At 53.9% G+C, this 24,688-nt stretch overlaps 7 protein-coding genes across 7 annotated transcripts; 2 read left to right on the top strand and 5 right to left on the bottom strand.

Annotated features, from left to right (window-relative positions):
- Positions 1-153: 153 nt before the first annotated feature.
- CABS01_14241 (uncharacterized protein) lies at positions 154-1,761 on the bottom strand (the record flags this gene model as incomplete). Its single annotated transcript, XM_060547581.1, has 1 exon — positions 154-1,761. The coding sequence occupies one exon, from the start codon at positions 1,759-1,761 to the stop codon at positions 154-156; it is 1,608 nt and encodes a 535-aa protein (XP_060393480.1).
- Positions 1,762-2,377: 616 nt separating this feature from the next.
- CABS01_14240 (U1 zinc finger) lies at positions 2,378-3,274 on the bottom strand (the record flags this gene model as incomplete). Its single annotated transcript, XM_060547580.1, has 1 exon — positions 2,378-3,274. One exon carries the CDS (start codon positions 3,272-3,274, stop codon positions 2,378-2,380), a length of 897 nt encoding a protein of 298 aa, XP_060393479.1.
- A 572-nt stretch (positions 3,275-3,846) lies between these two features.
- CABS01_14239 (covalently-linked cell wall protein) lies at positions 3,847-4,857 on the bottom strand (the record flags this gene model as incomplete). Its single annotated transcript, XM_060547579.1, has 2 exons — positions 3,847-4,635; positions 4,696-4,857. The coding sequence occupies 2 exons, from the start codon at positions 4,855-4,857 to the stop codon at positions 3,847-3,849; spliced, it is 951 nt and encodes a 316-aa protein (XP_060393478.1).
- Positions 4,858-6,899: 2,042 nt separating this feature from the next.
- CABS01_14238 (uncharacterized protein) lies at positions 6,900-7,265 on the bottom strand (the record flags this gene model as incomplete). The annotated part of the gene is made up of 1 exon (XM_060547578.1): positions 6,900-7,265. The coding sequence occupies one exon, from the start codon at positions 7,263-7,265 to the stop codon at positions 6,900-6,902; it is 366 nt and encodes a 121-aa protein (XP_060393477.1).
- A 4,341-nt stretch (positions 7,266-11,606) lies between these two features.
- CABS01_14237 (uncharacterized protein) lies at positions 11,607-12,983 on the top strand (the record flags this gene model as incomplete). The annotated part of the gene is made up of 2 exons (XM_060547577.1): positions 11,607-12,593; positions 12,645-12,983. The coding sequence occupies 2 exons, from the start codon at positions 11,607-11,609 to the stop codon at positions 12,981-12,983; spliced, it is 1,326 nt and encodes a 441-aa protein (XP_060393476.1).
- Positions 12,984-15,380: 2,397 nt separating this feature from the next.
- On the bottom strand, positions 15,381-16,934 carry CABS01_14236 (nucleotidyl transferase; the record flags this gene model as incomplete). Its single annotated transcript, XM_060547576.1, has 3 exons — positions 15,381-15,407; positions 15,461-16,699; positions 16,869-16,934. 3 exons carry the CDS (start codon positions 16,932-16,934, stop codon positions 15,381-15,383), a joined length of 1,332 nt encoding a protein of 443 aa, XP_060393475.1.
- A 1,736-nt stretch (positions 16,935-18,670) lies between these two features.
- CABS01_14235 (dynamin family protein) lies at positions 18,671-21,643 on the top strand (the record flags this gene model as incomplete). Its single annotated transcript, XM_060547575.1, has 3 exons — positions 18,671-18,857; positions 18,921-20,163; positions 20,224-21,643. The coding sequence occupies 3 exons, from the start codon at positions 18,671-18,673 to the stop codon at positions 21,641-21,643; spliced, it is 2,850 nt and encodes a 949-aa protein (XP_060393474.1).
- Positions 21,644-24,688: the final 3,045 nt, after the last annotated feature.

Below are 24,688 nucleotides of genomic sequence, written 5' to 3'. Positions count from 1 at the left end.
CCTATGTTTGGAGTTATTGTTCTACCAGATACACTACTAGCGTAATCTCATGCATAATGAACAGGTCTTAACCTCACTCCGCCATCTCTGAACCCGCACTCCTTTCTCCTCCCAAGTGCTATATGCTGCATATCCATGGTATCAAAACGTAACTCACGTCGGCCGACGCGCCAACGTCCCCGCAATCGCCATACTCGGCACAGCCTGCTGGATATGCTTCTCCAACAAGTCATCGTAAATCGAATTGCCCCCCGGCAACCTCGTGATAAGCCGCCGCATATACTCCAAATCATCCTCCGGCCCACTGCCCGTCCCGCCCATCCGGGCGCCCCTCGGACTCGACGGCTTCGTAATCGGCACCCTCGCAAGCACATCCACCGCCGCGCTCGCGATGTCAAACAGCTTTTCCGTCAACCCGACCCCGTGCACCTTGATACTGTCCACGGGTAAATCCCGCGTCGAGAGCACGAGGTCCTTGGCCACCTCGAGAGGGTAGTGATACGTCATGCTCGGCGAGTGAACGGACTCTTCAGCAAGGTACCCGAACCGCAGACGCAGCTGCCAGAGAATGATCCGCAACCACAGCTGCGTCACCCTCAGATTCGCCTTTTGCGTGTCCTTGAGGTCCGAAGTCGACCGCAGCGCCGCATTCACCGCCGTCTCGATATACGTCAACGCCGCGTTGGACGGCGGCGTCGCCACCTTTTCCATATTCAACAGCGCGATGAACGACGTGTCCAGCGGACTGAACAGCGCCGCCAAACTCCAAAACCCCGAAAGGCTCGGGTCGTCGGCGCCAAGGGTAGGCGACTCGGCCGTGATCTGCAGCGTCACGGGCCGCCGGTACCGGATACCGTGCGACCGCTCCGACACCAACAGAACCCAGAACAAGCGGTCCGCCAGCACCGCCGCCGCCGGACTCGCCGACGCCTCGGGTGTGTTCATCCGCAGCAGCAAGAACAGCGTCGTCGCCTCTCTCAGAAACAAGAAAGCCTGGCTGTGGTGAAAGAGCGCAGAATGGCACGCGTACAGGAAAAACGTGAGCAGGCACTGCTCAAACGTCGGATTCGACCTCCTCGCGAAATTCCGATGCGCCGCGAGGGCCTCCTCGAACAACATCCGCCCATGCAGCGCATTCTTCTCCGGAATCAGGCCCTGAATCCACAGACTCTCCGGCTCCTCCACCTGAAGCAGCACCAACGCGCACACGGCCGTCAGAAGACAATGCGCCTCCATCCCGACCTCACTCGGCCCGGCAACGACCTTCATCTGCGCAACGTACTCGGGCGTCAAGATGGGAATGGTAGGGTGCAACCGCGCAAAGAACCGATCGACGCAGTAATCCATGACCCGCGCGGGAAGAAGATCGGCCATGCGCTGGACAGCTTCGCGGGGAATGTGTCCAAAGGCCTGGGAGCCGTGGGAGACCCAGGCAAGGGAGACGGGGCCGGGCAGGCCGAGGCACTGGTCGCCTAGGCCGGCGTCGACGCAGCGCTTGCAGGGGCGGTATTCGTTGCATGCGCGGCGGAGGTTTTTGCAGCGGGCGCAGGCGCGGGAGACTTGGGCTCTTTTGGGGCGGGAGCCGCCGGATGATGAGGATTTGCGGCCGGTTGTTGATGACGGTCCGCCATTGTAGCCACCGCCGGAAGACGATTCTTGGGCGTCCTCGCTGTGGTCGTGGCGTTTGCCGAGGTGAGAGCTGCTGGCTGGGGATATGGTGGAGGGACTAGCTGCTGGGGGGGACACCATCGTCTTTTCCATTGCGAAGCCTCATGGTGTACCAGGTCGTTTTGAGTGCGCGGGTGAGAGTGAGATTGAACGTCTGATGTGATTGTGTTTGTTCGTTGATGTTGCGCGCTGTTTAGGTTTTGGTGTCCACCTTGAATGAGAGAGGTTGGACGTGAGTGAGTGTGACCCCAACCACGTTACCACGCAATGGAAATGAGTGACGGGAGTTGGAGGTCCACGCGTGCCGAGAAAATCAACGACTGGACGCATGGAAGAGAAGGAAATGTCCCCGTTCTGCCCGGTGCCGGTGCGCGCAGTGACTTCCATTTCCCCAGTGAGTCACGTGTTACCCCGCTAACCCCCGTCCTAGACGCCCGGGGGAAGATTCTCGCCCAGTAATTGGCACGTTACCAATGCAATGCAACTGTGCAACAACACGCCAGACGGCCAGACCAATACTCCCATTGATCATGATGCAAACATCCATAGTATTTATCCCTGACCACTCGTCTGAGAGGCCGCTGATTTGTACATCTTTTTGAAACCCCCGTATCTATCTATGTACGGTAGTGTATGAATCCAATGCCCAACGCCTTGCTATGCACCCCAGACTTGCTGTATATCCATCCCCCACCAAAGAAGAAAATCTTCATTTTTGTCGCATGTTCTTGGGCTTACGCTTCTTGAACACTACCGCCGGCGCCGCGGCCTCCGTGGATTCCGCAGCCTCATCCTCCTTCTTGACGCCGTCCTCTCCCAAGGTCGGCACGTCCAAGCCCTTCCCAGCCTCGTCCTCCACCGGCTCACTCTTAACAGCCGGCGCATCAGTTATAGCTCCCGCCGCATCCTCTCCCTCACCCTCCTGCTTCACCTCGGTCTTGACATCCACCTCAGCCTTATCCTTCTCTTCCTCCTTCTTCACAGCCCTCATCAGCGTATTCCCACTCAACAACGCATCAAGATCCTCGTCGTCAGCCGGCATCGTCCTCGTGCTCCCCCACTTCTTAGGCCTCTTAAACAACCCCCTCACAGCCTCCTCCTCCTCCCTCTCCTCCTCCGTCTGCTCCCGCTTCCTCACCCCAACAGCCTTAGCCTCAACAGGCTTGTCCCTCTCCCTCGCCGCCTCCTCGTCGTCGACAACCTTTGTCGCAGTGACCGTCCACTCCCCCGCCATCGCCATATCGCCCCGAAACTCCGTCGGTATCGAAACGCCCATCTCGGCGAGCTGTTCCATCTGCTGTTTGCGCTGCGCCTCCGCCGACGGCGGCGCGCCGCTGCTGCTCGAACCACCGGGTCTTGAAAAGGATGATGATGATGATGGCGTGCCGGACGATATCCCCTTCAACCTCTCCACCTCGCGCTTCGCCCTGTCCTTTTCACGCTCTTCTTGTTCATGGCCGCGGTGGAGGTCGCGCAGGAACCGCTTGAGCGCGCCCTGGTGCTTGCCCGTCGCCTCGTGGTTCTGTCGTTCTAGCTTCGTGTCGCGGACAAAGATGCTGCAGTGCTTGCACCAGTACTTTGGTGTCGATTTCCAGTATTCTGACATGGCTGTATGTGCGCGTTGCGTACGTGTCAGATGTACGCGCGTACGTGTGCAGGTCGAGGTAAGGTAGAGAGAGATGTTGGTCGAAAGAGATGGCTGGGTGTTCGTGTGTTGTCAGAGCGAAAGAAGGTTGGCCGAGACGTCACTGCAGGATGCGCATGCCAGAAATTTGGAGGTTCGGCCCAGATGTCTGCGCTGAGGTCCGTGCAGCTGTTATCTTATCTCCAGTCACATCCCTGCAGGTGGAATGTCACTCCCGGCGGTGCGCAGCGACATCGGATGCCATGTTCGCCAGTCACTGATCACGAAGTCATTTCAAACTGTTACAGCTGAAGATGTGCTGGTATTGCTCTAGTGGCGGAGTTAGGGACTTGTCACAGCCCCTTCCAACTATCTAGCTACCTATTTGCAAACCTGCAAACCCATCCATCCTCTGCTCTTGTACAAAGTCCGTTTCCTGGTCATCATCATGGAATTAAAATGCCGATTTCTTGGCAGGGTATTGAGAAGCAAAAATGCCAATTAAGCCTTTGTGAACCAATTCAAGTCCACCCACTCATTCCGAGTCAAGCGACTTAGATAAGGCAGACGACTGCCATCAGAGTGGCAACGAGAGCGACAAACGAAGCCGGAGCCAGGTTCTGGCCAGCAGCAACGGGGGGAGCCGCCGGTGTGGTCGTGGTCGCAGGCGGGGTAGCCGTGGTGCCAGGGGTGGTCACGACCGCCGTGCTGTTGACGGGCGTCGACGGGACCGAGGGAACCGGAACGGGCACCTTCGTGGTGGGGACCGGCGGGACGACCGGCGCGGTGGTTGCAGGAGGGGCAACAGGGGTTCCCGGGGGAGTGTAGGGAGGCTGGCTAGCGGGAGCAGAGGGCGTCACAGTGACAGGAGGTAGCTCGCCGCAGGGGGTGGTGTGGCCCTGAACCTGGCCATCGCCGATTTGGCAGAGAGGGACGGGGATCGTGGTCGGGACAACCTGAGGCTGACCGTCGCCGATAACCGTGACGAGAGTGGTAACCACCATGGTGGTACCAACAACCTGTCCAGAGGGAACGGGAGCATCGGCGCCGCAAGGAAGAGCCGAGAGGTGAATGGGAGAACACTGCTCAGCCCAGTGACGGTTGTACAAGTTGTAGAAGTCACCAGAAAGGCATCGGTAGAAGGTGGTGGAGCCTCCAAGGGCAAGGGAGCCGTTGGAGCAGACGGAGAAGCCAGAGGTGTAGATGGCGCCAGCTTGAGCGGGACCGTCAAACTGGAATTGGTAGTTGGCGACGATAGAGCCAGTGCGGCCCTGGGAATCGGTCAGGACACCGTCCTTGAGGGTGAGGTCCAAAGAACCAGTTCCAGTGCAGGAGCCACGCTTCTGTTGCGCTTGTCAGTATAAAATCTCTTTTTTTTTTTCCCTGGAGGCTGGTAGGCTTACATCGAGGCTTCGCTTTCCGAGCTCGACAACGGTCAGACCGAAGTTGCCAGTGTAGCTTGTGGAGCAACCGGCGGGGGGGCTCGCTGATGGCTTGAGAGCAGCCTGCGGCATGGCCACGGCCAAGGTAGCCAAAGCGGCGGGGATGATCGCGAAGGAGCGCATCTTGTTGGCTAGAGATGTATGTATTAGCAAGACTGATGCATTTTCGCTCAAGTTGAGGATTCTGAGTTTTCATATAGTGTGCCGATCCTCCGGAAATGTAGGCAAGATCGTGCAGGACCAGCGAGATCATGAAGTACAAACCACTTCACGAGTCACCAGACAGCTCAGGAGGGACAGAAAAGTCGACGGGAGCTCTGACTGAAACCAGAAATCAAGCAATGAAAATAACCGGGCCAACAACGCGGGCATATTCATGGTTTGATGCCACAAGCCCATGACGTCGCCCGCCGTGATGGAAGAAGAAGGATGAGCGATGTAGCAAGCTCATAGATCGCCAAAATAGAGCCAACGAAACCGCGAGACGCGCTCCATGAGAGGAATCGGAGTCCCATCTCGCTGACAGCAGAGGAGTCGCAATAGAGATCAGCTTACCTGAATCGAAGTTCTTGTGGTTCCTAAGGAGGCGGTGAAGGTTGTTGTGGCAGGTAGTTTGTTGGCAAAGCAATGTAGCTCAGGTGAGATGTTGATGTGGTGGTGAGAAGAATTTCCAACAACCAAGTTGATTTATTTTTGCCCAAAGGTGAAGTGGTGAAGGGTAATCCAGCAAAAGCTCCTGACCCGCTTTGTCCAACAATGCCCTCGTTCAAGAATCACACAAAAAAGGCGGGTACTGCCTGTGTTGGTGCCTCGTGGAAGCACGGGAAGCGTGAGATCGGAAGAGAACCGAGGAAGGAAGAGAGCTTTGTTTTCGAATGGTACCTCTGTCACAATGCTGTGTGAGGTGATGGTCGTCTGTTGTTCCTTTGCCGTTGCCACGCGCGATGCGTATGAGTGAGTGTCGAAGGGTCGGTGGAAAGAAATAAGGTGTTGGAATAGGTTCAGTGAAATAAACGTGGCAGGCTTCCTTGGTGGAGGGCAACCCTATGAGCGAGAGTATGGGCAGGGATGGCGAAGTTGAGCTGAAGAGAGGGAGACCGAGGAGGAGGGAGGGTTGGGGTCCGGTGGTTCATATACAAAGAAAGGGAGGGTAGACTTGTGAGTAAGGCCTGGTGGGTAGGCTGGTAGGGGAGGAAGATAAGCTTCAGCCGTGGGTATTGCGCGTCTTTGACATCCAGAATGTGGATTTGATGGAGCAAATACCTTGAGCTAAGGAACTTGCAGTAGCGTGTGTATACGTGGTGTAAGTAGCCATGTGTGTTTGTGAAGGTTGGTATTAGTTGTGATCTGATATGCAGAGAGGCATGCGGCTACTTGCAAACAGCACTTGGAACAAAGCAAATCTGCATGTACATTCCAGGCTTATTACTCTGTACATCAGACCAACAACAACAACATCACAGCCACCTCATCCACACTTTCACTACATAGCAGCGGTTGAATATTGATTTGCGAGTGTGGATGGGTGGGTGGATGACTGATGGTTGTTGATGTGAACATGGTGGCCCAGGGGTGGTTGGGGAGGTCGCCTCTGGTAGCAGGGCTGGGCTGGAGGCACACCTCAACCAGGACCAGGGTCAGTGCCACAAGCTCAATTGCACTGTCCCGATGCAAAGCCCGTGGATGATTTTGCTGGGCCTGGTGATGTCAGAGATAGAACACAGCTTTCCCTCCGTCGAGTCATGGTGAGAGTGCTGTACAGTAGTTTCCCCCAAGCAGAGCGATTCGGACGAACCGGGCACGCAAAACAGAGGGGGCTGCTTGTTTTGCTATTTTTGCAACTACTTTATCCTGTACTCGGAGCAACCAAATATGTGATTCGACGAGGCAACAACAAGGGGCCTGGCCTGTAAGACGTCGTAAACAGCAGAAGAATTGATGAATGAGAAACCGAAGATAGACTGCTGGATTAACTGCGACCACCGGCCTGTCTTGTGCTGAGACAGAAGGCTTGCGCAGCCGACCGCTTGGGGGAAATTTCCTAGAAGCTGGAGGGCCTGTCTCGAATGCGGTGTGGCTTCTGCTGATCAGGTACCACGGCCGAAATGACCAATGAGTGCTGGTGAGGAGCGAAATGCGTGGAATGTTGGACTTGTCGGGCTTGTTTAGTGAGATGTTTGGCCTCCAGAAGCAGACAGCGATTCTGCGTGGTTGTGGATATGAGAATGGCATCGGTCGCTTTTCAGCGGTGCTGGGCACACGGCAGCGGGGACGGGGAGGTCGGCACTGCACTGTGTTCCTGGCCTTGGCCTGTTCTTTAGGCTGTCTTGACTTGCCGTGCCGTGGTGCTGGATGTGGACCTTGACCTGCGGTGAGGGGTCGTCGGAAGAGGGGGTGAGCCGGGGTGTGCCCCGATCGATTACCGAGAGGGGGTTGGTGAGGCGGAGGTCATGTTGACGTGGAAGTCGGGATTGGTGGAAGACGTGGATATGTGGTGCGGCATCCAAAGATCCAGTGAGCTCGCGAGACATGGTGATTTCTCCCCGTTGAGAACTTGAGCATGGAGAATCAGACATGATTGGTGACTTCGGGGATGAGAATGCGTCCCTGGCCTGGGAGAAGAAAAGGGGGTCATGAGTTCCTCAGGCACGGATTGGCTGCGAACAGTTCGACAGATGCAAAGATGTCTTGATCCCTTGCCTTGGACTGGAGCCTCCTCGTTGTTAGTCGACGGACAAGAGTCCAGAACAGTGTCACTCTGGTACACTTTTTTCTCCGTTTCTTTTTGGCGCTTGTCTGGTGCAGAACACCAAGAAAGAAGTTGGTGTCGTCAAGAGGGGGAAGGATCTCCCAGGATGTTCGTTGTCTGGGTAAACATGTGGTGCTGCCAGCCCAATCCCAACCTGCCAGAGCGTATCTTTGAGCTGTGTACGGATATGCGAATCCTCTCCGTACATGTGTGCATGTGTTCTGCGTACTTCGGACGGATGAAGGAGACCAAGTGGCCGTGGTCATCCATCTCCATGACTCCAAGTTGAGATTGGTGCGCCGTAGTACTCTGTCTCTCATCCATACCAGCCACAGCCCTGATCCAGATCCCTTCATCTCGACAGCGTGCGACCTCATCCGACCTTCTTCTCCGGCGGCATAAATTTGCCGAAAACAGGAATCCTGAGTTCGACTCTGGGGAATCCAATGTCATTTGGTCAATCCTCCGTTGTTGCGTTTCAGCCAACCCGGTCGCCATGATATCATGGCACGAACATCGGCGAATATCATCATCTGTTAAGCCCTGCAGCCGTCCTATCACCGCGTCGTGACCGGGTCGGAGTGGGTGGACCGGAGACCTTGGATGTCGGCTCGAGGGGGTTTGAGGTTTTTCCTAGCACCTGGCCTTTCCGTCCATCCTCCGATGGTTGAAAACGACCGAAAAAGGAAGCCCCCCAGCGACTATCCCACCCATCTTTTCCCTTGTGGCGTCTTGAAGACCCACGGCACCCGCAGCCAAGCGCCGCTCTACAGGGGACGACGGGCCCTGTCGCATGCGCTGTACCCGTCAAGCAGCTCGCTACGCACGCCAAGGCTAGGCGCCCTGCATTAGCACCGCTCGCCAGTGTCAGAGCCTGCGTCGATCCGCCCACCCCGAAGTCAGTGACACCTGTTGACTGGTCTGGCTTTAGGCCGTGCGGCCGAATCTAGGCCAACAAGTGGGTGAGAATAGCACCAGAGGCCATTCAGTTGGTGGTGGTGTGTTCTGGTGAGTGGAGGAGAGAGGAGAGCCTGAGAGATACCGACTCGAAGCCGGCGCGAGTTCCTTGTTCGGTCCGGGATTCTCAGGCCAGCAACATTCCTCCTTACCCCTCCCTCCAACGGTGCCCTTCGACGCTCCAAGGCGGGAAACCGTCTCCGGAATGACGGACTTCAGCGCTACTCGGTTTGGGTCTAGGTAGCATGTGCTCTAGCCTCAAAGCTTTCGGTAGCTGTCGGAGCTCGCGGTTGGGGCGACGGGCGGGAGCTGCCCGCTAGAGGCAAGGCCACACAGTCTTAGGGTTGGGCATGCAGGGGACAGGGGAAAAGCTTGCGAAGCCTCTGGGCCTACTCGGAATCGTGCTGTGGGCGCGATTGTTGTTTGCCCTGGCTCGAGAGACATCGAAACGGAAAACTCTGAAGCAAGGGAGAGTGCTGGGACTGTGAAGAGATTTGACGATAGAATGAGGATGTACAAAACCATTGCCACTGTTCGATTGCAATGATTCAGGTCAATGTCCTTTTCTATGAACACAATGTTAAGAGGGATGCCGACTCAGCTGAAGCATGCTGGCACCCGTATCCCTCGCCCGTCGATATTGGTACGGCAATATTTCAAATCTGGCAGCAGCATGGCAGCTGTTGCCGCCGTCCGTCGGTGGCTCACGGTACCGAATCGTGGCTTGCGTTGCCTTGGCTGGCCGCCTTGTGTATCGCAGAAGCACCAGGTAGATTGTGCCGGGGAGATGATAGCATCACTTGATGCCGGAGTGCAGGGATGAACTGAGTAAGTTACGTGCGACGACCGTCGTGGTTTCGCTTGCTTGCTACTAGCCGCGCCAGGCTAGATGTGCGTCTCCGCGTGTAGGACTGGCTTGGCTGCGAACATTGATGTCGGCGTCCGATGCGGACTTTGAGTTTCTTTGTGCTGTCGGGTGGCTTCAAGCCTGCCTTAGCAAGTCGACGGACAGCGACAGACGTCGAAAGCCGTCTCTCAACCGGGTTGGTGAGTTCCACTGCTAGGTGTTGCTGGGCTGCCCCTCGTTCGCATAGCAGATGATGCGGTTTTTTCTACCGCCATCGACTCCGTTGCCAGGATCCCTAGTGTAAACTGTTGAGCTGACTGACGTTTGCTGAGCTGATGGACATCGGATTGTTGGAAGAATCAAGTTTGTCTGCAGTCGCGAGTGAATTGGGACGAATCTGTGCATGCACGCGGCTGAATTTGACTTCTCAGTCCGATTGCTCTTTCCTTGAAAGGTCCCGCCTCGAGGGTTGGGAGGAAAGGCATGACGGGAGCGTCCAGCAATGCACCTTCCCCCCTCTGTGGAGGAAAAGAATTCCCCGGTGAAATGCCGGGGGCGGATAGCTGAGAGGCCCACTGCGGCCCTGCGGCTCCCAATCGGCGGCCTTGGCCCACCAGAGTGGATGACTTGGCTTGGCAACCTCCGACTTCACTTCAACTTTGTCAACCTCAGTCCTCGACTGGTTGTTTCCCTGCTGGCATACTCGGACGATCCACGGGGAAATCATTCAAGATTTATATGTTGGTTCGCAGGCGTACAGTAAGAAGTGCATGTATACAGTGAAATATGATGTTGGACTCGTTGCCTAGTAAACAGATCAAGGTACGAGTAAACAACTAGCATTGGCTGGCTTAGATTCCTTACAATCAACATCAGTGCGACGATGGCTAAGGACTCGCAGACAAAGACACCACATGTCACGTATAAATGAAAATATCTTTATATCGTCAAAAGCTTCCAGGATTAATGTATTGTTCTGTTAAGGTTGTAAGTTCATGAGAGGTGTTGCTATAAAGGCAGGCGGATCAGAGTGGGTGACATGCTCATGACAGCCACCTTGCTGGTTTTATGGAATGTCCTGCTTCGAGTTCATGGCAACTTCTGAATGCCATAAATGACTTATTCTGTTCTAATCGGAATGGGACACTTGTCGTTCGCCCAGGTGCTAAATTTGATCACCGGTGCGCGCAGCAGCAACCAACAAGTGTATTGAAGAACAAATAGCATACATAGGACTCGAGAACCATCTCGATGGGCTTTTGGGATTTTTCGCGATGGACGGATGGATAATTGAATGAATTCATCATTGCTATAAGCTCCTGGTAATCGTGATTTGGCAACACAGTACGCTTAATGACGATAGTATGCCAGGAAAGCTGGTTGGATGGGATTGAAGGCGGCCAGTCAGTACAGAATGCTTGAAGCGACGAAGTGACAGGTAGCGAGGTCTATATACGATGATTTTTGATGTCCCTCCAACAACAAACACCGGACCACTTGGTCGAGGGGTAGGGCTGTAGAGGCCCCGGTTACATGGTGAAGACTCCCATCTATTTCGGGGTCCAAGTTCAACCCTCGATCGGTCCATTCTTTTTGCTTTTTTTTTTTTCCGCTGAGTTGTCTTGACCATTCGGATATGCAGAATTCATCCCATCCTCCCCCCCTCCCCTCGGCGGCCCTTATATTCGCCTTCATCTGCTTGTTCTTCAACAACAAGCACCGGGCCGTATGGTCGAGGGGTTCTTGGGCTGTAGAGGCCCCGGTTACATGGTGAAGACTCCCATCTATTTCGGGGTCCAAGTTCAACCCTCGATCGGTCCATTCTTTTTCTCTTTTTTCAATCTGGTTATTTATTATTCGGGTCGCCCACCCGTACTGATGAACAGATCAGGAAGAGCAATGGAAGTAAGTGGGCTAGTGAATTGATAAAACGTAGTTTTTGATAATATCATCTTGTCATATTATTTTGAATAAGACGGTGTAACTCCCATTACATGCTTCTTCCCCATATCAAATAGAATGACACCTGAGAAAAGATATCGGTCGGGCCAATATAGACGTGAACGTCTCAAATCTGCTCGGGTGGAACGCACGCAAGGTTGCCCCTCTAGCCTCATCTTTCCTTCCTTCCATAAGTACGGCAGGTACACTTCACTTTTCCATAAAATATCCTCCACCCAAGCTTTGAATACTTTTTTTGCTCCACCATCCTTTCGTCTTCTTTCCTATTACACCATCCCTTTGCCCTCGTTGGCCCAAGAACTTCACGATAGCATCAATTCACCAAAAGCCAAGCACCAATCATACGCACGCGCAACCATGGTAAAAAGCGGCAAAAGCGGTCCGAAGAAGATCCTCATGCAATGGGGCTTCGAATTCCCTCCCGGACCGATCCTCTCTCATGATTCGACCGCCCACCTCGTGTTGACAGCAATTTTCGGAACCGAGCTGCCTTGGGACGAGAACGATATGGCCACCCTTAACAGAGAGGCTGGAGCCTGTCTCGTTCGCGTGTTTAATACTCTTGTCGATCGCGCTGACCTCTTCGGTACCCTTCGCGGCCATCCCGCGTTCTACGCAACCGTGGCCACTGAACTCAACACCAGAGGCGAGCTTACCGGCGACGCTCTCAAAGCCCTCGACGAAGTCTACGTTCGCGCCCGTCGCAATCGACAGGCCCAGACCAACAGCGAGAACAATGTCACTGATCTCGCCGCCGCAGTCGATGCCTGGATTGCGATCAAGGACGCCTTCGCGGCTCTTCCGCCCCTGCAGACACTCTCTCTTACCGCCCGTCCCAACGATATGAGTGCTCTGACCGCCCAGCTCCAGGGCACCGACATCGTCGAACCGGGACAAAACATGCCCGCTTGGCCTCCCTCGCACTTCAGCCCTCACGAGATCGCGCTCCTCGCCAAGCCAGACCTCCGAGCTGTCCTCTTCGGCAAGACCCCTCAGAATCCCGGCGCATCTCCCCCGCTTCCCGACAAGACCACCATGCCCCTTGAGACCCGCGCCTTCCTCTGCTCGCTTGCTCTTGCGAAGAACGAGCCCAACAGCAAGTGGACTCTCGCTCTTGTCCCCATCGGACACTTCAAGGACAATATGGAGCGCCGTCAATGGTACAATCCCTCTGGAGGCCAGTCTAGCAACTGTTTAACGGTCGAGAACTCTATGATTCAAGCCATCAATGCTTTCCGGGCTGGAAAGAACACCTACATCGCTCTTGCGACTCCCTGGTTTGGTCGTACCTGGGGTGCCATCCCTTCCGTCGACGATGTACCTGGCGCCCAGAGCCAGCAGAGTGTCTAGTCGGCACTCTGCCCTCGCCTCGGCTTCGCCATTGTGCTTCGTCAGTATGGCGACGGAATCGAACTCATCATTTTCGACCCTATCGCCCGCTACCCCCACATCATGAACAACCCTCAGATCAAGGCGAGCCTCTCCAGGCTCTTTAGCTTCCGTCAGTCTATTCACGACAATACAGAGGCGGCCATCCAGAGAGCCGGAGGACGCCTGATCCGTGGATGGTATGGCGGCAAGTTGGAAGCGCCTGCCAACGGAGCTGACAGTGTTCAGTTGGCGAGTGAGTGGATTCGTCTGCTCGTTCTTGCCGATGTCGGTCAGGGTCCAGACCCGTTGACCGTTGACGATGAGCAGTGGGCTCAGTGGGGCTTCGAGGAGGTGCAGATGTGAGGTACGAAGTCGATTCGATCCCTTGATTCATCATTCACCCCTTTCATTCGATATCTTGACCCTGACACTTGTGTTATCTGACAGTCTTTCGGCTCAAATTCGACCTCCTCGGCCTCGTGGCCATGAGGACCATTGACAAGTGTGTCTCCCGCTGGCTCAACATTCTAGGCCCATTCTAGGTCAGGGGAGTTGGCTGATCACTCCTATTGCCAAAGTGGAATGAGCACAGCAGGGTAATGCACGATGGGATAGGAGCGCCTTTCAGATGATAGCAGAGAACGGATAAGGAGAATGGACAGTGGACAACGGATGACAGATGATTGGGGACGAATAGTAGGTTGTGAAACGTCACCTGTTAGTCATTCTAGATACCACGAGAAAAGTCCTCGAAATGTGTTTCTCCTCATTTCCACTGCTCAGGTTATTTTCACTCTCTCAAGTGCCCGCACGTGGTAACACTACTGAGCATATTACATACGTACTCCAGCGGGGGATCGTGATCGATACGCCCATGCTCAGTGCCAGTGTCGTCACTAAGGTAGTTTACTTGGCTAGTGGCGTTCTTCGCTCAGGTAGACAGCAAGTTGGGGTCTTCCCAGATGCAGAGCCTCGGTCGTCACCCAAGAGATGGAAATATCCGCCGACCAAAGCAGTAACATCGTTGTGGCCGGAGGAATCTATCTCATCATCGTCAGGTTAGACCCTGTCGGGCATGCGAAAGCTGTACGCCTACGTAAACGCTAGGTCTCTATAATCGACACCCCGCTAATCTGGGAAAGTCACGCGGAGAACGTTGTCTTAGTCAATGTGGCATCTTCCGAGTGACAAGTTTTCATTAGCCGCCGCATGGTTAGATATGATTGAATCATCGTCATCTGGCAGAATGAGCTTGTCATGATAAAACGCCCCTTCCGCCAAAAGATTCTGAAGAAACGGGGGCCTCGAATCAGGGAAGAAGTCCAGTCATGTGTAAGCCAAGTAAAGGGAGCTGAAGTGAGGTCTAACGGTACCTTGGATTGTAAGTCTGTCGGAGTATCTGGCGTTTCCTAGCGATGATTGTCTGAGCTGCTGTTCATCAGGCAAAGAACACAGCACATGTATGAAGGCGGTAGGAGTGAAATTTGGGAAGGTCTGGTGATGGATGAAATCGGATCTTGGAACCAGGGAAGAGAGGGGCGAAACTCTTGTCGAAAAGACGTCCAATGCTCGAAAGAATCAGCCAAAATCCCAGAAGTTTCCGTCCAGAAAGCTGTGATTGAACGTTTCACGGCACAGTGACGGTGAAACAGGCTTGGGCCCATTTGAAATGGAGTCAGTGTGAGAATGAAGCTTGACAGCATGCTCGGGATTGCTTCATAAGATCCATATCCTGGTAGTTTTGAACGAGGCAGCCATAGGTCAATAGCGATGTCCCCTCACAGATACCGCTGATTCATATCGCTAGTGAGGCAGAGATGGTTGCCACGGACGGACCACATGTAGCTACCCCCTCCAAAAGAATCAGAGAAATGGCGAAAAAAGAATGGACCGATCAAGGGATCGAACTTGGACCCCGAAATAGATGGGAGTCTTCACCATGTAACCGGGGCCTCTACAGCCCTACCCCTCGACCAAGTGGCCCGGTGCTTGTTGTTGACGAACCAGGGCGTGACCGTGAATATCAGGGCCACGGGGACGGGATATCGGATGAAAAAATCAAGAAAAAAGAGAAAAAGAATGGACCGATCAAGGAATCGAACTTGGACCCCGAAATAGATGGGAGTCTTCACCATGTAACCGGGGCCTCTGCAGCCCAACCCCTCGACCATACGGCCCGGTGCTTGTTGTTGATGAATCAGGACGTGACTGTGAATATCAGGGCCACGGGGCGGGACTTCGGATGAAAAAATCAAGAAAAAGAGAAAAAGAATGGACCGGTCAAGGAATCGAACTTGGACCCCGAAATAGATGGGAGTCTTCACCATGTAACCGGGGCCTCTACAGCCCTACCCCTCGACCAAGTGGTCCGGTATTTGTTGAGAGCTGAGCACGATTCACTCCTCATAAGGGTCATGGGCGGTGATTGTGGAAGCTCTACCTGAGGCATCCCGGTTGACACTGTCTTGAGGCATCGTAGGAACCCGGGTGAGTGAATCACTCATTCACTGGTCCGACAGGTTTACCTTATTCACTCGTGTGTTGCTACCTACGTCCTCGAGACTCATCACACATGTAAAGTAGATGAAATGGCAGATTGAAATGCTCTGAATTGCTGAATTCGACTTGTGCTTTTTGTGACCAAAGACGCATGCATCTATGAAGAGTGATGGAGCTCTATCTGACCCCAATGCAAATCCTTTCTTCATTACGTCGTCCGTTATCCCCCACCACATCCAACGTTATCCCAAACCTGTCGATTTACATAATGACCTCGTTTGAAACATCCTATAAGATTGTGAGCAATATGAAAACACTGATGGTAGTTGGGGTAGACTCACTCTCTTCAACTCCTTGAAGGGCAGGCACACACAGTTCTGGACCCGGACCTCATCACCGACACCACAGTCCTTTCCGAGAATGGTAATGCTCTGGACCTTGACGCCGTTCTTGATGATGCTCGTCGTGTGGCTGCCGACAGGGGTGGGGGTACCCTCGACACGGGCCCAAGCACCGACACGGCTGCCCCAGCCGATGATAGAGTACAGGACGCACGAGTCGTGCTTGATCTCAGAGTCCTCGAGGACGACGGACTCCTTGATGCGGGCACCAGGGCCGACGTGGACGCGGGGTCCAATGGAGACGTTGGGGCCCAGCTTGGCGGTGGGGTCGACGGTGGCAGTCGGGTGGATGAAGACGGGAGGGATGATGTTAGCGCTGGGCTGGGCGAGCTCCTTGGAGCCGTTCTGCCAGGCCTTCTGCAGGTAGAGGGCGTTGGCAGGGACGGCTGAGCCAGCCGTCTTGATCTGGCGCCAGAAGTCCTTGGTCTCATACACGAAGAAGTGCTTGGTGTCGGCGAGGTCACCGAGAATATCCTGCTCGAGGCGGATGACCTCGTTCTTGCGCTCCTCGTCATCGTCGGTGATAATGAAGCTGTTCTCGAGGTTCTCGGAGCTCGGGTAGGAGACGAGGCGCGAGGGACGATCGGTACGGCGCTTGATGGCGGTCTTGATGGAGGGGAAGATGGCGTCGGTAGAGAAGAGGTAGACACCACAGTTGATCAGGTTGCTGATTTGCGACTCGGGCTTCTCGACGTAGTGGAGCACACGGCGGGTGTGGGCATCGCTGACGATGCATCCGAAGTTGGTGGCGGCTTCGTTAGAGACGCGCGTACCCAGAATGACGGCCTCGGCGTTCTTGTCGTGGAAGAGCTGGAGCATCTCGGGGAGAGGGAAGGAGCAGCAGACGTCGGCGTTCAGGACGAAGAGGCGCTCGGGGTGACCCTTGAGGATAGCATCGCGGAAGTGGTAGAGACCGCCTGCAGTGCCGAGAGCCTCATACTCGCGGAGGTACTTGATGGAGAGGTTGGGGAACTCGTGGGAGGCGTCCTTGATGAAGTCGCGGAAGACGGACTCGTCGTAGTAGCCGATGATGAGGACCTCGGTGATCTCCTTGCCGGGAACTCGCTCAATGGCAGCCAAGTTGTGCCAGATGATGGGGTGACCAGCGACTTCGAAGAGGGGCTTGGGAACGTCGAGGGAAAGTGGACGGAATCGAGTTCCTCTGGAGGGGCCTCCGACCTGAAGATTTGAAGGTTCTGGTTAGCTTGCGACCGTTTGCAGAGGACAATGAGCTTTGACGAGCTTTGTGAGGGAGGGGGGAGTAGCAAGGCGGGGTTTTGAGATTTTGGGGATGCACGCGCCGCACAATAAAGCAACGCGCAAAACACCATAAAACAGATGCTCTTACCAGAATGACAGCCTTGGTGGCACCCTCTCTGGGTGCCTTTCCACGGTAGGGGACTTGCAGCGACATGGTTCGAGTGGGAAGGGTATCTCAGGTTGTGATGGTGAGAAAGGGAAGGGAAAGAAGGCGTAGATAGTGGTCGAGATACCCGGTACAAAGTCAGGTCGGGTAGCTGAGGTGCGGAATTGAAGACGCTATTTGCAACGTCACCGCTTCGTGAGTTTTAGAAGGGGGTACCCCTTAGAAAGTGTTCACCCAACCTTGTGAGGTCCCAAGAATAAATTCAGAGCAGGCAATGCATGTGTTGGCAGGGGTCTAACGATAGGAGGAGGGTCACCAGGTGGCTCGTGTCGTTTCTAGATGTGGCTGCGGGGGGCTTCTTGGTGTTACTGAGAGACTTTGTGAGGCACCTATTTTACCCTGGTAGAGGTGTACCTGTTTACTGCTGAGGACCCTTTGCGGGGTGGACTGGATTCCCTTGCGTGGCAGGAAGGAGCCTCCCCTCAGGTGGTCTCCAGGCTATCGATAAGCAATCCTTCACTGTGACCCAGGAACACATGCGACAAGCTCAACGTCTCATTCGTGTCCCTTTGTGAAGCCAAACATTTCTTTTTGTCGTTTACCCACCATTCAAGCCAGATATATAAAACTGCTTCCAATGGACGACTCCAGAAGATTAGGCAGGCAGCATCTGCAAGAACAAGCCAGGAACTGAAAGGCTGTCGTAGATGATTCACCTGCAACTCTCAGATGCCATGGCATGACACGGCAAGTATGGTAAGACAGCGTTGTCGACCGATTGGGGTGGAATCTAGAATCATGTAAGAGGTCGCAGGTACCTTGCAGGAAGCTTCTCCAATTGACATTCATGAAATCAATTTACGCGTCGGTACCTGAGCGTGTCGAGGACGTGTAAAGCAGGCAGCACACGCGACAATGTGGTGCCTGAATGGTGAGCAGTGACTTGGTTGACCAGGTGAAGATGCACTCATCTTGGGCCAAATTCGGCAGGCAGCTGTGCACCTGGGACAGCTCGAGAAAGTACCAAGTCGCGTCTCTCTACCTTCGCAGGGGATCGTCGAGGCCAAGCTCCACTGCCAGCCATTCTCTTCGAATCTTGCGCCCCTGAGGTCCCTGACATCCCTGCCAGCTGAGAGACCGACGATGCACCTCGTTCGCTCCAGTTCCCAATATTCCATGATAGTGGCTACCTCGCCTCACGAGCAACATTGTGAGATACCACCAACATCACATCGATAGAAATACGAAAACATATGGGATATATATTTCTAGATTTTAGAGAAAACTTGAGGAGACTTGAAATCGATTAAATCGTCTTTTAGAGCGCGAAAATCCGACACGCCGCTGCACCTTCCCATGTCCCTCCTAACACTAACAACCACTTTAATGAGAGCTCCAGGAGAGCGGGACTTGTGGTTGCTCAGGTCACCCAAACGAGGAAAGAGCTCTTAAAGCTTTCAAGCTCCCCAGAGCTCCTTCCCTTCACCTGCCTGATATCCAGCTTCAGCTTCAGCACCTCACCTTACCTTACCTTACGATTTTATTCTATTTTTTTTCACTCTTACCTCTTTCTCTTGCTTCTCACTCACTTCTTTCACTCTCACTCATTTTCTGTGCTGCCTAGAGCTGGGTTGGGTCGTCAATTGACCCTCCGCCGTTCTTTGAGGTGCCTCCACCTGCGGGTATATTCCTCATCGACCCTCTACTTTGCTCTCAAAAACTTTCCTCTTCTCAATCCTCTCATTCTCTTTCCTCTCATTCTCTTTCCTCTTACCTCAATCAAGATGACAAAGGCAAGAGCGTCGAGAGGTCATACCGTCAAGCCCGAGCCTGGCAATCATCAGAATACTTCTCCCACACCTTCCCTCACCAACACCTACAACGGCTCCCCAGAAGCTAACAGAAATCAATCCCGCTCCCACCATGCTGGGCCTGCGGATGTCAATCAATCATTCTTGAGATCAGACGCCCGTAAGTAATTTTTTTTCTTCTACTTACCAAGCTTCTCAAATTCGACATCTAATCATCGTACAGCCACGCCTTCTATCGCGCCTCACGGCGCTTACACTGGCCCCCAAACTGTCCGCAGTGCACTTACGAACCCAACTTTCGACGAAAGTGAACCTGTTCTGCTTCAGGTTAGAAACAGAGATATGGATCCGCCCGTGATCCCCATGCAGAACGATTCATTTCTCGATGGTTCCTTCCGGGACATTGGCGCCAAGGTGAAGATTTTCAACGATACTCTCGGTGAACTACAGCAGCTTGGCGTCTCCCACGATGTCGCACTTCCTCAGCTCGTCCTAGTCGGCGATCAGTCTGCCGGAAAATCGAGCTTGATGTCTGGTCTTGCTGGTCTCAACCTCCCTCGCAGCGAGGGTGTCTGTACTCGATGCCCCGTCCACATTCGCGTTTCCCGAAGTGGCCCTCGCGACCGTGGCGGTCCGCAGTGGTCCTGCCGCGTCTCTCTTCAGCAGGACTACGCCTTCCGGCCTCCTAACCACTTCCTCACAAAGGCCGACGTCACTCCGGAGAACCCATTTCCGCCGTGGGTGAAGCAGGCGCGAGTGGTTAAGGAGTTCATGACCATCTACGATCAGTCGGACATTGACACTGTTCTGAAATGGGCTCAGATCGCCATTCTCAACCATGATCAGAACCACGAGCTGTACGTTCCTGGATCAGGCGCCATCACTAAGCAGTCCTTGTTGGACGACGAGGCAGAGAGAACTCTCGCCAAGTTCAGCCCCAACACGGTCGCCTTGGAGATCAAGGGCCCGGACCTGCCTGATCTATCTTTCTACGACATGCCTGGCATTTTCCGCAACGCGGCTCGCGAGGAAGATGAGTACCTCGTGTCGGTGGTGGAGAACCTGGCACGCGAGTATATCTCGCACTCTGAAGCCCTCATCATCTGGGCCGTGCCAATGAATGTCGATCCTGAGACCTCCTCGACTCTGTCAATCATTCGTGTTCTCCAAGCTCAGCAACGGACAATCGGAGTCATGACAAAGGCTGATCTTCTTCCTGAAGGCAACAATACTCAATGGCTTTCGATGTTGCGCGGAGAGGCGCACAAGATCGGCCACGAATTCTTCATTACATCTAGGCCGTCGAATCAGAAGCTCGACGAGCAACAGAGATGGGAGGAGGGATTCTTTCACCAAGATGCTAGTGAACGCTGGCCAGAGGAGTTCCATCCATTCCGCGAGCGATGTGGCGTGGAGAAACTTAAGATCGCTCTCTCCGAGAAGTTGGGCAAGGAATTCGCCAAGAAGTAGGTTTTCTACTCCAATTGTCTATTCCTGATATTTCGAAGACATACTGACGTTTCCAGCTTGCCTTCAATCAAGAATAAGGTCCAGACGAGATTGAGTGAGATCGAAGCTGAGCTCAGCACGCTCCCCGAGCTGCCTAACAATGTCGAACTGGAGGTTCGAAAGAGCTTGATGGCGTTCTCCTCCACTGTCAAGGAAACTCTTCGTGGCAGAAAGTTTTCCTCTAACTATGGATCTCTTTCGGACAGCTTCCGCGACTGTATACTTCAGATGAAGCCCAAGTTCATACTCAAGGACAAGTCCGACATTCCCGTTCTCGAGATCTCTGATGACGATGACGACAGCTCATCTGTCACCCCTTCAAACAGGAAGCGTGGCGGCTACGGTCAACATCATTCAGCTGCCAAACGAGCCCGCCCAACACCCGTCAATAGTGGTAACTCCTTCTCGGCTGCCATCAAGACAGAAGACAGCGCTCCGGCGCCATCAACACCCTCTCGCCGAGGACCACCCCAGCCGATGCCTCTGGCCCCGCCGTTCCAACGGTATGCTAACCATGGCGCTGGATTTCGGACACTGGCGCAGATTCGCGAAGACATCAAGGCCAAGACCAAGGCAGGCATGCCTAGTATTGTGCCTGACGAGGTCTATGAAGATCTATGCAAGCAAGCCGTAAAGGCCTGGAACCAGCCCATGGAAACATTCTTGCAAGAGACTATGAATGTTCTTCAACGAATCGTCGACTACGCCCTTAGCCAGGCTTTTGGTTCCCTGATGAAGCGATTGATCTTCAAGAAGTCTACCAACCTCATGAACGAATTTCTGAGAGAGCGCCGTAGCGAGGCCATGTCTTTTCTCAAGGATATTTACGACATGGAGACATTCCAGCTCTTCACGGTTAACCAAAAGGCGTTTCAAGATTATGAACGCTCTGAGAGTCGGGTGCTCACGCGTTACCGCCACGTTATGCGCTGGCAGGCATTCTCGGGAGATTCCTACGAGTTCCATGATTGGGACCACATGACGCCAGAGCAGCGCATGAACGAAGAGCGGAAGCATAACGTCGAACTTGGAAAGATGGGCCCAGACACCTTTGATAAGGAGCTGAGGGTGGCTGCCTACGTCCGAGGTTACTACATGTTGTCCGCTCTCCGCTTCGCCGACACGGTCTGTCTGTCGGTCACGTCCCGCATGATGCCGAAGATTGTCCAGGATCTCGACTTCTTCCTCGAGAATAACCTCGGTCTCATCGGTCGTCATGACGAGACCGTATTTGCCCGCCTGATGGAAGAGGATGAAGCGACCGCACGCAAGAGGGAGCGACTGAAGAACGAGCTGGAGAAGTTTAAGAAGGCTCTCGACTCGATCACGACCAACGAGTTGGAGGGCGCTTTTGGGTCGTCTTCGCAAGGAAGAGATGCATTCGAGGCGTACGGCGAGTCTTTTGCCGAGACCATGGATGTGGACGGAGGATGTTGAGCCGTCAAGCATGTCTTGCTTGGGTGATCCTTATGATTGCTAGCTCGCAAAGTTCTTGGAAGTCTGAGCCGCAAGTCGACTATACGTCAAGGGGGTCAGCCGATGGTCGTGTTTAGCAAAGGGGCGAAGCCCGTTTGATAAATGTTCAACTATCGTAGTTGGGTCCGATCTTGTGGACAGAGAGAGAGACCATGTGGCTGATTGGCACAACTGGGAGAGGCCATTTGGCGTGAGGTAATGGAGTTTCGGATACCTAAGGAAGGCCACAGGATTGTTTGTTTTTTGCCAGCCGGAAGGCATATTCACAGAAGATACCATTATTGCACGTAGTTAGCTAGCTCAGAGAATAGACACCAAGATGTGTCAACCACCTTGGGCCGGATAGAGTGGGCAAAGAGTCGAGATAACAGCTTGCCAATGGATGGCCCGTTTCGCATGAACGACTTCTCACATGTGTGCTGGCAAGGCTGGGTTGAACCATCGGAATCACGGCCTAGAAAATCTAGAGAAAGAAGAGCCAAGCCGAGATGGAAAGAAGCGCGCGGTGACGAAGCGCAGGTAAGAGGGGAAAGTCGCCCATGGAAGTAGAGACCAAGGCATGCTACTAACGGATGGGAAAGCGAGAACTCCCTCCCTTGTCTTGGCCACAGCCAGAAGGCCCGGAATTCAGCAGACTGGACTGTGGTCATTGGAAGTGTTGCCAAATCCAAATCTTGTCGTCCTCCTCGAGCCAACCTCAGCTTGCCGTCTACATCCCTACACACCTACGACCACGATAATCCTTCCGCTGCGTTGGCTCCGTCCACACCCTCAAACATCGCATTTCCCCTTTCTACGTGCTGACAGTTTCTGGGGTAAACTACACGCATCGACTTTATCCGGCCTCGTTGCCCTCCCGTGGACTTGGAACCGCCTAAGAGGTGGTGGTCTGTCGCTTAGCCTAGCATGTCGGCCACTGCTCCAGGACCCTCGCCGTCGGCTAAATTGGCCAGGATGTAACCGGAATCTACAGACTTGGGGTCCTCCAACATACAACTCCTTCTCTCATCCACTCCTCTCCAGAAAGAGGGTGCGGCGAGACAAGACAAGGCAGCAGAATTCCATTTTGATGGTGCCGCCATCGAAGTCACCGGGTACCGGAATGCCTACGCCAAAAAACAACCGCGCATGAGAGTCACAGACTCGCGCTAGGCTATTCCAGCCCGGCAGCATGGTCCCGGCAGCCGTTCAGCCTAGTGCTGTGGGCCTGAGCTTGGAGTCCGGGGAGAGTGTCAGTCGCAGTGGGCTTCCCCGGATTTGGAAGCATCGTGCCATGCTTCTGACTGCCATTGTCGGTGGGTCATGAGACACTGTCAAGCTTGGACACGACGTGCTGGGACTAACATCTGTTTGATGACAGGACGACCCTCGATACGGGTCTGCAAGACTCCACAGGATTGACCGACGGAGGGGTCGCGCCAACGCTTGTGTATCTGTCGAATAACTGGCACGCGAGTTTGGGATTGATACGCGCCTTGGGAAGCTTGCGAAGCCAAACCAGCGAGCCGCGCAGATCACGAACTCCTGGTGATCAACTGCAGATTGTCACCAGCTTGACCGTAACAAGCATTCGGTACGCCCTGAGCAGTTTCCAACCGCGATCATGGGAAGCCGACTCAATGTACATCCTATCAAATCGGGCAAACAGACCATAGATCCTCCTCTATATTCATCGTCTGTCCAATCGGCGCACGAGAATCAAGTTGTGCTGATGAACAAGGTCCGGAGGAGAAAGTCCAAGACGTCAGAATTAAGTGGTCTGCTGATTTCCGCCTTCTTGCTCGGATCAATTTAGGTTCCATTTGGTAGCGCAGCTCCCGTTTCTTGGATCCAAATTCGGCTTGAAACTAAATCAAGGTAATGAAGTCTGTAACAGAACGGCTTACAGTCGTCTCAGGAGCATCAGAACCTGGGCAGACTAGTCCCGATGGGTATCAAAGTACTTGTCAGATACCGGCCCTGACTTCCGAAGAGGCGCTTCTTTCAACCCCCTACGCTACTGATGGCGCTCCCGCTTTTCTCCATAGAAACGTAGGCTGCATGATCACGCGAGGACAAACGGCGCCGGCATACCGTCCTGTTCTAAGCTCCCAAAATCATATGTGTTGATACTTCAACCGCTCTTATGAGAGGTTTGGCTGACCTTCACGCAAAGGAGCCGGCCTCTACTTCTTGGAGTGTCGCTGGGATCTGAAGAGAGAATCATGAACCCGAAACCTCCCTGCTCCGAGGTATCAAGATCAGGGAAAGGAAGTTTGTAGGGTCCCCTCGTGCAAACTACCGTAGGACCCCAACACACAATGCAGAATGTCAATCTGAAGCCCTCTAGGTGTTGAGCATACATATTCGTCATCCAAGCCGCGAAATGGCCTTATAAGCGCAACAGTCGATGGTTGGAATGCCGGCACACGCGTCCAAACAGACGAAGTATCTCATCCAAAAGCAGTTTCCTGGAGAACTAGCGGTCACTATTGAGTTACAGCTGTTCAGCATTGACATTCGCCGACTGAAAGCCTTCATCGAACGAGGGCCGTCACCTTATTCGCTTCGCTAAAGGCATCCTGTGCCTCACACCCGCATGATCAGTCTTAAACGAGTCCAATTGACACTCTTCGCCCACCACCATCAGTTGCAACTGCTGGTAGCTTGTCTATTACTCACGGCTTAATTCAAGCAGTGGACTGAAGTAGGTAGAGCTTTCCCCAGTCTCCGCACTTCCCCTACACCAACACACCCTCAGCACCTAGACCCATCTCGCCCTGCGATCGGTCTTTGCCTTTAAGAGTCTCTTGACGTTGTTGACCAATGATAGTTACATGGTTAATATCATCTGTCTTTTGCCGGACATTCATCCAGACGGCCCTTCTCATCAAGCCACATGTGCTGTACCCCAGTCCAGCTTGACACCTGAACCGCATCTCGCCCGGGCCGGACAGGGCTTTTCAATCGAATTATGGTACGCTAGTTCCTTGCACCTGAAGTGTTGTTATCTTTGGTCTGAGTGGT

Source organism: Colletotrichum abscissum (genome assembly GCF_030869225.1).
Source record: "Colletotrichum abscissum strain IMI 504890 chromosome Unknown Scaffold_52.1, whole genome shotgun sequence".
Taxonomy (NCBI): Eukaryota; Fungi; Ascomycota; class Sordariomycetes; order Glomerellales; family Glomerellaceae; genus Colletotrichum; species Colletotrichum abscissum.
The sequence above is the reverse complement of the archived record's forward strand: the minus strand, read 5'-3'. Positions and strand labels throughout refer to the sequence as shown.